Source organism: Rhinoderma darwinii, chromosome 2, assembly GCF_050947455.1.
Source record: "Rhinoderma darwinii isolate aRhiDar2 chromosome 2, aRhiDar2.hap1, whole genome shotgun sequence".
Taxonomy (NCBI): domain Eukaryota; kingdom Metazoa; phylum Chordata; class Amphibia; order Anura; family Rhinodermatidae; genus Rhinoderma; species Rhinoderma darwinii.
Window position 1 is genome coordinate 366,240,528 of NC_134688.1, and position 12,055 is coordinate 366,252,582.

The 12,055-nt window shown below is 41.5% G+C and overlaps 1 protein-coding gene across 8 annotated transcripts in view; it reads left to right on the forward strand.

Moving 5' to 3' along the window:
- Positions 1-12,055, forward strand: part of ST7L (suppression of tumorigenicity 7 like) — a 245,254-nt gene that overhangs the window by 140,054 nt on the left and 93,145 nt on the right. For 4 of the 8 annotated variants that reach the window (XM_075853860.1, XM_075853862.1, XM_075853861.1 and 1 more), the window contains one exon: positions 7-99. The exons of 3 other annotated variants lie outside the window; for them this stretch is intronic. In XM_075853860.1, coding sequence (XP_075709975.1) covers positions 7-99 — 93 coding nt within the window. Of the gene's footprint in view, positions 1-6; positions 100-12,055 lie in introns of those variants that run through there. One more of the 8 variants, XR_012881529.1, reaches the window with a different exon arrangement.

Genomic DNA, 12,055 nt, shown 5'->3' on the forward strand with positions numbered 1-12,055 from the left:
CGTCAGCATTTAGGATTCTTCCGTACCCTTTAGAAAAAGGTAATCTTTTTTATCCTTATCCTGGGTGTACAGAAAATGCTGACCGAGAGCTCTTACCAGGTAAGCAGAGTGGACCATATGAAATATTATCTCTCGTTGGTCCTAAGAATGCTGTACATTTGTAATGGGTAATAAATAAAAATATACTGTAACTGTATTTCACTCTGAAAGTTTTATCTTTTATTATGTCACTATGGCTGCCTGATGCCATCGCTTCCTTTTTTCAGTCTGTTTACAACACTTATCCAGAGAGTAAGGGCCTTTTCGTTTGCGTTGCATTTCGGCAGCCTAAAATATTATCGTTGTCATGATAGAAATGTATGGGGACAAGTGATTATAGTAACAAGTGCTCGTCCCCATTAATAGCTCTTTGTGAGAGGAGCAAACGAGCGCCGACCAATGAGCTGTCTCGTTGATCGGCGTTCGTTGTTACGGACAAAATTGGCCAGTGTAAAAGAACCTTAAAGGGAACCTGTCACCAGCATTTCACCTATTGAACGTTACTTCTCCCTCACTGGCCACTGCTATCAAAAGTTTATTGCCGTTATCATCTCTCCTAAACTGCTCCTCCGACTGTAAATAACGGTCTGCAAACATTTTGCGCCTTTTATCGTAATAATCCGGTGTCCTTTTGTGCGCACACCCCAGAAGAGGACATCAATGCACAAGTGCGGGATTTTGTGTGCTGGGGGAAGGCGAGCAGCTGTCAATCAAAAGTAAGGAGGCGGGGTTAACTTGGAAAGACTTGAGGAATGAAGATAAGACTCTTTTCAAACTAAGATTTGACTCTTTTATGCTCATTAGCATACGGTGTGGGAACACTAAAAAACTGAATACTAAACTAAGAAGACAATTATAGGTTATATAGAAATGATTTTTCACCCTCTACCACCAGGTATTGCTGGCTTAATAGGTGAAATGCTGGTGACAGGTTCCCTTTAATGGGTTAGACTCTGTTCACATGTGTGTTGACAGTCTCTGTAACCCATTCTGGTATTTTTGATGGCTCACATAATACTACAGACTAGGGCTGGACAATTATGACCTAAATCAAAATCACAATTAATTGAACATGTAACCTCGATGATAATTAATGAACGATTGTTTAGGCCACACCCCTTTTTGCATGCTACGTCCCCTATTTGCATGCTGCTCCGCTGAATTAATATAGTTCCCGTGAGCCTGCTGTATACTACTGTATATAATATACCCCCTGACACTGCCCCCCACACAGTATGATGTCCCCTCCGCTGCCCCCACACAGTTTAATGTCCTTATACCTGCCCTCCACTCAGTATAATATCCTACAGTTGCCCTCCAGATAGTACAATGCCCCACAGCTGCCCCTTGCTGTTTAATGCCCCCATAGCTGCTGCCATGCAGTATAATGCGCCACAGCTGCCCCCATACAGTATAATGCCCCCAGCTGCCACCACACAGTATGTCCCTGTATCAGCCTTCCACAGTATAATGCCCCCATAGCTGCCCCCACACAGCCCAATAGTGCCTAATAAGAATAATAAAATGCACAGTCACAGTCTCACAGTTACATGTAGTGCACCATGCTGGCTTACAGCCTATTTGTTACGCCCATACTATTAGATCAGGCGGGCTGCCCAGCACCTTCTAAGTGTACCACCCAAAATACTGACACACTATTCTCCCCCCAGCATTACAAGGCCTGGCTGCATCCTGAGAAGATACCCATGATAAACGGTAAATATCCGTGATAAACATGAGGTATTAGTTGATATTTTGGCCAAAAAACGCAAGCTCGCAACCCGCGACTCCCTACACTCCTATTACAACCCACAAAAATGAGCTACATTAATTTAAAATCACTGAAAAAAGCCATACTTACTCACAAGGGCAGGTACACACATGAATTCTGCCATATACCTGGAGGTTCAGGCATCTTATTGGCCCATGGTGTGCTCAATGCCCACCCCATTTACTTTTTGTTTAGGCTCAATACCTGCGCGCCATGGTGAGTGGGCAGTGCCCATCCCCATGGTATGTACACAAATGATGGGTGTTATATACACGGATAGTGAGGGTTATATACAGGGATGATGGAGGTTGGGGCATTGAGGACACCCTGGACCAATTAGATGCCTGAAACAGTGGTATATGGCAGAAGTCATTGAAATGTAAAAATATACGAGTCACTCACGGCTCGGCAGTGATGTCATTGCGCCTGTCTGCGCCGATTCGTGTACTGCCGAAGTACATAGTGAATGGTAGAGCAAGGAACTGACGGCTCCCTGCTCTACCATAGGATTCAACTGTATCTGCGTCCTGGGGACGCAGATACAGTTGAAACCAGATAAAAACAAACCGAAAAAAACAAAATGTGCATTTTCGATTCATTTCCTAGACCTACTGCAAACTGTCTAAGATACTGGAATCTCGACCGACCCTATTAAAGTCAATAAAGTCCGTCTGGGTCTGTTTCGAGCTTTCAGATCTGTCACAGCAGCTTGGCTTCTGTTATAAAAAGAAGCCAGAAGAAAATAATAGCGACAGCGTCCTTACTCAAAAAAGTTTCTTTATTGTGCAAAAAAATGCGTCCATATAGACGACAGTAAAGCTTCGACCCAAAATGGTATCAGGGTCTTTGTTAAGCTTCCAGCTACCATTTTCGGTTGAAATGTTGCTGCTATCTGTCTGGATGCATTTTTTGGCACGATAAAGAAACTTTTTGAGTAAGGATGCTGTCACTACAGTTCTCTTTTGGATTCCATGGTTGGGATTGAGGACCACTCCACTACAGTGTTCGTGCATTCTTTTGATCATTTAGGCTGGGTTCACACAACCTATTTTCAGGCGTAAACGAGGCGTATTATGCCTCGTTTTACGCCTGAAAATAGGGCTACAATACGTCGGCAAACATCTGCCCATTCATTTGAATGGGTTTGCCGACGTACTGTGCAGACGACCTGTAATTTACGCGTCGTCGTTTGACACGTAAAATGACTGCCTCGGCAAAGAAGTGCAGGACACTTCTTTGCAACGTAATTTGAGCCGTTCTTCATTGAACTCAATGAAGAGCAGCTCAAGATTTACGAGCGTCACAGACGCCTCACATAATGCGAGGAGGAGCTTTTACGTCTGAAACGAGGCAGCTGTTTTCTCCTGAAAACAGTCTGTCATTTCAGCCGTAAAAGCCTCTCACCGTGTGCACATACCCTTAGGCTGCTGCTGTCTCAACTTTCGTCACGCTGTATACAAAGAAGCCAGAACACTAGTAGGGACAGCAAGGTCGATTTAATACAATACCTGCAGTGGTGGATTGTTTTTTTTGTCATATAGTTTCTAGATACACATTTGTAATGTATTTGGACAACTACATAGGTCCCTACCATGAGTTCATTTAATTTAATCTATTTAATTGGGGCCACCAAAAAGGGTAAGCCCAAAAAATCTGATATTGTTTACCCACATTGAGAAGGAGAAAGAAGATACAGGATAAGAAAAATAGCTATATAGTTATTTTCCTCCATGCAAAGAACCATATTCCCCCAAGCAGGATCATGGCATACACGAATTAGAAAATCTCAGGCTGATATAAGTTAAACCAGGATCCATTTTATTGTTACTGAATAGTACGATATTCCCCTTGGAAAAAGTAAATACATATTTAGCCTTCCATACATCCCATTTTATATGAGTTTATTTTAGGTACCCTGTCATCTGTTTTAACTATATGCCATATAATACTACAATATGGATTTGCCAGCGGCTTTCTCTGGCAATAACAACTGATCGCGAGGGGTCGTGCAGTGGGACCCCAAAGCTTAGCTCACTGTCGGCGAAGTAGCCAAAGGGAAGGACACTTTTCCCTAGTGGACAAGCCATATAAATTGACTGCAGACTTTCTAGTTATGATTCCTGCTACCTCATTGAATAAGTGGGGGAAAAAAAAGCTAAAATAACTTTTAATTTAAAACTGTTTAATAAGCAGTTTCAATGGCAATTTCTCAGTGTAAGCATGTAATTGGGCAATTGGTTGTGAAACCCACAGCTCTCCTGCCCATTACATCGCTGAGTTGTTAAAGTATTCTCACGGGGCACATCTGTCTTCAGTAACCAAACATTTTCAACTTGTTTGCATTAAAACATGTTCATAGTCAGATCTATTTTAAACATACAATTGACCAAACCAGAGTATAAATTTTTTTTCTTTATAAATAAATGTTTTCACGCTTTGCTCTCAAGACAAACGAAAAACAGATCTTCTACAGCCATTTTTGTAATATATTTTAAGGAGTAAATTCTTATATATTTTCTGTGGCTCTGTTTTTATGCTTGACTTATTTTGTATGCATTCTGCATTCACAATCGTTTGCTTAAATGGTAAGGTTTATGGTTAAATAGATAGTTTTCTCCTGCAGTAATAACAATGAACGGAATCTCTTAGGACTTTATAGCAATTACATTTATGATATAATGCTTTATAAAGGAAAACATTTCTAACATGAAATATGTACAGTTTATTTTTTTTACTTATACTTGCTTTAAAGGCTTAAATACATGTGTGCTTGCCATAACTAGAAAATCTTGAACGCAACTGCAGTTCTGATTGATACCTCGTGCATGGAAACTAATGAAGATAAAAAGAGGAGCAGTTGTCTATAGCAACCAGCTATATTGCCTCCTTTATTTTTAACCGCACTGAAAAATAAAAAAGCTGGAGTTTCTAAAGACTGATTCTATTTGTACCATTTTTGTCTGCACTAACTACGTTTAAACATACCGCTGTTGTAGCTCTTGGAAATATTTTTTAAGTGTTAGTAAAATAATGACGTATTATTTAGTAGCATTCACATTCTTTTTCATCTTTCCGTTGTCTGACTTATCAAAGATCTAACTACGCAGCTACATCTAGGGCAGCAACTAGCTTCTGAGCTTGAAGCCGGTCTTCGGGGTGAAAGTGCAGTCTACAGCTGCCCATATACTTAGAGTTCCTATCGGCAGAATGCCTCTGGCTACAGCTTATCTCCCATGGGAACAAAGGATCAGGCATGTTGAAAGTAATGAGTATGGGTACCCTAACTCTGGGTATAAATTACATTTTTTTTCTTAAAGGGGTTGTCAGTAACTTAAAGCATACCTAAACTTTTAGGTAACTTTTCAGAATAAGCTGTCATATGTGTGTGTGTACATCAAGAAAAACACTATTTCTGGCCATTATATGACTTGTATTCTGCATTTCTTAGCAGTTTTCCTCTCTGCAGGCTCTACAGATGTGCCCTACCTTATCTCAACATGTCCTGAGATGTGTGGCTCAAGATACACAACGTTGAAAAAAAAAACATGTTTGGCCACCCGGTGGTTGTGGTGTGGTTTGTGGCCTGTCACTGGTTTTGCTAGCATTTCACAATATGGTATTGAATTTGTTTCAAATGATAGGGTAAAAACATCTGTATTTATATTTCTCAGTTTTCTCTCAGCTAGTAGGTGGAGCCTAGCAGCTATCATGTCTTCTATTCACTGTTCTCCTATCTCTGATCTATCACATATACAGAATCAGCAGCATGGAGGTATACACACGGTAGTAATGAGCAGTGTAGCTGTGAATCCAGCACTGGGGTGCAATATAACACTTACTAAGAAGTTGCTGCAGTGCCTGTGTTTCTCTCCTGCCTCTCTCTTACTCTATTACTACAACCTCTTCCCCCTTTCCTCTACAAAGACTTCTTTGGGCAGATGTAACCTTATCCTTCAGTGAGCTGAGAGTCCGTCTTCTTTAAGACAAAACTGAGAAAGCAGTAGATGTAGAATGAGTGGACAGGTGAGGGGGAGTACAGGTGCCTGATAAATAAAGAGGCTTTTTTTCTTTAATAAGATAGGTTACAGAGTTTGCAATGATGATGTGCCATTTAAATACCTGACCACTGCAGCCAATCACTGGTCTCAGCGGTGATCCTGCACGAGACCACTGAGGCCACTGATTGGCTGCAGCGGTCACGTGCATGAATGGAGCATCATTACTGCAGGACAAGTCCACAATGACCAGTAGCGACCACCAGAGTTGCATCGTGGGATTAAACAGGTAAGTATTGTTTGTTTTTTTTTAAGTATCTTTTTTTGCACTTTTCAGATTTTTTCTTTTTTTACGTTTCGGTGACCCCTTTATCTGCAAATTCACTTTAAAGGGCTCTTCGTTCACTCTCACAATATTTAAAATTTAAACTTTATAATATACATAACTTTAAACTCCAGCACAATTTTCCGTCTGCCCATTGGCAATTTTCCCTGTCACTTCTTGTGGTCATCACAATTTGATGGCATTATTTTCAATGCGGTACACAACCTGGGCAACCAAGGGATTTCCTACACAGTCACATAATGTGCCACTATACACCTAGTCACCATGCTGCAATGACAAGAAGAAGTGAGGGACCACAGTGACTTACATATTTCAGCACAGTTTAGTAATTCTTGGCAATTCTAGTGCATTCCAAATTCATCTAGTTTCTGTGTTCATCACTGAAACACAGAAACTAGCGTGTACTTGTTGCTATAACAGCGAAAATGCTGACATGTTAGACACAAAGAGCCAAAACAAACAAGAGTGATATTAAAGGCTATAGTAGGTGATATATAGTCAGTCACCATTCACGGCCAGGCCCGATTCTAGCTTTTCTGCAGCCTGAGACGAAAATTGAAATGATCCCCCTGGCTGTTTTACATCACTAGCAGCCTCAAAAAAAATAAAATCATTCCACCCATTATCTCGCTGCAGATCATATAGTGACTACAGTACTGATTAGAGGCAGAATAAACATTTACATTAAGTGACTTACAGGTGACGTCTCGATCCGGTCCAGACCTCTATGATGACTTCTCATGGCCATGGCCCATTTCTGCAGTTTTCCGCTCAGATGTCTTCAGCTTCTCACTTTTCAAACGTTTCTGCACCAATAAACGAAGATAAAATTCTCATGGTGCCACACACAACACCCCTAAATATAATCGCGCCATACACTGCACCTCTAATTCTATTAGAACCATACACTGTGTCCCTGATTATAATAGCACCATGCACTTTGTTACACACACACACACACACACACACACACACACACACACACACACACACACACACACACACACACACACACACACACACACACAGTTCCCCCATAGAGCCCCCTGTAGACAGTGCCCCACATAGGGCCCTCTGTACACTGTGCCCCACATAGAGCCCCCTGTAGACAGTGCCCCACATACATAGTGCCCCATATACAGCCCCTGTAGATAGTGCCCCCAGTAGATAGTGCACTACATAGATCCCTCTGTAGATAGTAACCCCTGTAGATAGTGCCCCACATACAGCCCCCTGTAGATAGTGCCCCAGATACAGCCCACTGTAGATAGTGCCCCACATATGGACCCCTGTAGATAGTGCCCCACATATGGACCCCTGTAGATAGTGCCACACATATGGACCCCTGTAGATAGTGCCCCACATACAGCCCACTGTAGATAGTGCCCCACATACGGACCCATGCAGATAGTGCCCCACATACGGACCCCTGTAGATAGTGCCCCACATATGGCCATCCCTGTAGATAGTGCCCCACATATGGCCATCCCTGTAGATAGTGCCCCACATATGGCCATCCCTGTAGATAGTGCTACACATATAGCCCCCTCTGTAGATAGTGCTCTACATATATCTTCCACCCCCTGTAGATTGCTCCACATATAGCCCCCATATACAGCCCCCCTTTAGATAATGCTCCACGTATAGCATACACGTATAGCCCCCAGTAGTTAATGCTCCACGTATAGCATACACATACAGCCCCCCTGTAGATAATGCTCCACAAATAGCCTCCACATACAGCCCCATTCCTGTAGATAGTACTCCACATATAGCCCTTACATAAAGTCCCCCCTGGGTAGATAATGCTCCACATATAGCCCCTCACACTTTTAACAGAATTTTTTTTTTACATACTCCCCTATACCCCTTCCCGTGCCGTCCTCTTTCAATGCAGGCCTGCTCTCTTCTGAGCAGGTCTGCTAGGGCTGAACGTCGTCATTGCGCCGCTTGCATCGTTTAAAGGCGTTGAGTGGCAAGGCAAGTCATTCTGGCTGGCCAATCAGCGCCTTTCAAGATTACGCATTTGAAAGGCGCTGATTGGCAGGCTGCCCTGTCAGTCAACTACGCACACGGCGCGATGACGACATAGTGCCGCTTACGTCCTTGAAAGGCGCCATTCAGTGCTTATGCATGTAATTGTATCTGTGTCCTATAGATGTAGGTACAATTATAGTGGAGGAGGGGGTGACAGCGGCTGGTTTCAGTTGCGCCGCCGTCCCCTCAAAGAAGCAGCAGGCTGCCACCTGAGGCAAGATGCTTATATCGCCTCATGGACGTTGCGTCCCTGTTCAGGGCACTGATCAGCGGTGGATTTAACTACAGAGGTATTGTGTCCCCCCTATCATATCACGCCGCTGATCAGTTCTACCCGTGATAACCGCAAAAAATGTCACCCCAACTTTGGTCATTAGTCAGGGTAGCATTTTCACTGCTATAGCAACGAGTACACACTCCTGGCTGCCTTGTCATCTCAAACAACCACATGTACATCGGGCCTATCAGAGACCTGATGACGTGGGGTTTGGAGGTATGCGGGAGGTCTGGCTTAGTCTTTAAATAGTCAGCATACAGGCCACCGTGCACGGCTTAACATCGAGCAGCTAGAGTCCACCATCAGTGCTCTAGATCAGCAGTTTTAACTTATTTTCCATCCAGCAGTTTTAACTGCTTCAATGTTCTATCAGTGCATATAAGTCTCCTGATGATCCCTCTCGCTAACAGGGACGGGGAAACGCGTTGAGGATTAATGTTTAAGCAGTTGTAACATTGTGTGTATAAATCAGACAGTTGACAGCAGAGATATAGTGTATCTTTCTGTTGCACTAGCCGATTGAGTGATAGGGTCTTAATAGCCCCCCCACCCACCCGCCAGGGCTGGATTGTCACCAGACTGTACTTTAGTGATCAGTTCTGATATATCCAATGGTTTGAGGTTTAATGATAGGTGAGGAAATTAGGCTGTATGTGATTGAATATTAGTCACAATTTTAAAACACTGGGTGCCACTATTATTTTAACGCATACTCTATTCCACAAATCATTCAGCGAGGGGTAGTTTCTGTGTTGCATGTTTTTGTGCCATTGCAGAGAAAATACTGTTATCAGTAAAAAAAATAAATATATTTTTTAAACAAAATCCTTACATTTTATAAACACCTTTGACATGGAAAAGAAGATAATTTATTTTACATATATTAGTGGTTACTTATAGGTAAAAAAAAAACGTTTTTCAGTATTTTTCAAGTTGCAATCTTCATTCCTTTATTAATTTTCAGACTCCCTGATATACAGTTTGCAACCTGCTCCTAGTTTCAGACTTTTCTTAAGTGACCGTGTTCATCCTAGTTAGACATGCTGGATGTCAGTTCTGTGTATCCAGGATTCTGCTGCCTTCAATAGCTCTCGTATCATTACAGCTTCATTCCTGTACTGCTTTTCCCTTCAAGAGACACTTATACAGCCCATATATGATCTTCTCTATCTTTTGACAGGGACACTGCTGCTGGTCTATGTGTGTGATATATCCTCTTCTCTTGTAGATTCTACCGTGTGTGCTCTTCTCCCTATCTACACTTTAGTACAGTACAGCCTGTGTGATTCCCCCCTCCCTGCACACCCTGCTGTAGGTTGTCTTCCCTTTCTACAGCCTCTCCCCTTCTCCTTTCAGTCTCCTCCCTGTCTCATACAGCATGCTGTGTACATCCCCTCCACCTGCTGATATCTAATACTGAGAGAAAGGAGGGGAAAAGCAGATCTGGACCGATATCACTCAGGAACAGTGTGCTGTTGGATCTATGTCAGAAGCAGCAGCTCAGCCAGCTATGTATGTACAGGAGCAACACAGACTCTACAGCAGCAAATTGGTTGCTTTATTTTCCATTTAGGAATCAAATGAACAATAAATAAAAAAATATTACAAAAGTATTCATAGCTTTTTACTTTTCTTCATATGAAACATTTATAGTGGCAATGAATAATCTAGACTGAGTTCTTTAAATACACTTGTCTAATACAGGTGGTTATAGCATGTAGTATGTCTATTGAAAAGTTATTGATTTCCCCATTCCATGGCAACAGTTTTTAAGCATACAACTGTGCTTCTTTTTCTTTGTTATCCCTGCCTGACCCAAATATATGTACACGTTTCACGCACACCTGTTTTATATATTTGGCTCCAGATATAAAATGAGGCTTACCAAAAATTCCCAGACCTTATGACACCTGCAATTGTTAAGATTGTGCTTGGTGCAGCAAATCAGAACAACTGTTTTATTAGGTCACCCACTATGATCGTATAAAGAATGCTGCTTTTATTAATGGTATCTCATATTAAATTCCTGCTTACCTTATATAGTTGCCCTATAATTGCTTGTAGGGGTTACTAAATATAACCCAAAGACACTGTCATATAACCACAACATGTCCTTCGTTAATTTAGTGTGCTCCACCCTTGAAATTTCCAGGGTGGAGATGTTTGTGTCAGGTGTACCTTAACATCTCTAAAAAAGACGTGAACCTAAAAATCTCAAAAGTCTAATCGAATAAGAAATATAAGTGTTTTCCTAAACAGAAGTTATAAACCCCTTCCCGACATTTGACGTAGGTTTTCACCCCCCAGAAATGGGTTATTATAGCAGCCAGGGGCATATTGCGGGACCCCAGGTCTGCAATCTGAGCCCTCCTATTAGGGCCTGCCAGAGGGGAACGCAAAAAGCACAATACACTGCAATACATAAGTAATATAACAAGTATTAAAAGTAAAAAAAATGACTTTTTCCATTTTTTCTAAACCATAATGTAAACAAAAAAGGATAAACATAATTGGTATCGCTTCATCCTTAATGTTCTGAAATATTGCAGTACAATGCAATTTATCCCGCATGATGAGCGCAATATAAAGATGTAAGAATTGCTGTGTTTTGGTCACCTCACCTCCCAAAAAAAAGAAAGGAAAAGTAATCAAAAAGTCTTATGTACACACAAATGGTACCAATAAAAACTACAACTCGCCTGCAAAGAAACAAGCCCTCACACAACTCAATTGACAAAAATAAAAGTTATGTTTCTCTGAATATTTTTTTAACAAATGGTTTACACAGATTTTGCATTGCGAGTCGCACGGCTAAATCCGCAGCAAAATTATTTCTGCCACTGGCAGGAAGATTCCTACTCCAATTCACTTTAATGGGATGTTTGGGCGGAATCTGCCCAAAGATCAGGCAGGACACTTCTTTTGTCCGCTAGCTGAAAAAATCAGCTAGCAGGAAAAAGAAGCATCCACCTCCCATTCATTTCAATGGCAGAATCCACCTCAAAAATTCCACCGTGTGTATAGGGCTTAATTATGGCTTGTGATAAAATTAAACGTGTTAACGTGATTCTACAGGTCACAACGATTATTACCGTAATCGTTGTGACCTGTAGAATCACGTTAACACGTGTAATTTTATCACACACCATAAGTGCTGGTTTCTTTTCAAGTAATAAAATAATTTTTAAAGGTTTCTCAGTACTACTATGGGAAGTGATAATCTACGCTTTCTGAATATCCCCGAAGTTAACCACATTCAAATTCAACATTTTTTTAACCTCATGGCTTGTTACCCCTCTCAATCATCACAGTACTAGGTTCATTACAGGGTTCAGCATAATTTATTTATAACAAATGCTACCGTTTTTATCATTCTTTAACAGCAGCTTCAGCTCTGACTAGATTTCTTACACAAGTTGAACTCTTTTTCATCAAAATCACTGCCCCATGTCACTTGATTTCTTTACTCTATGGATTGCTGATGGGACATAGGATATAGCGGGATAGTGTTCTGTTTTATACAGCCTAGGAAAAAGAACTGGGCAAATCGTTTTCCTCCCAGAATTGGGGTAAGACTACTTTATTGACCC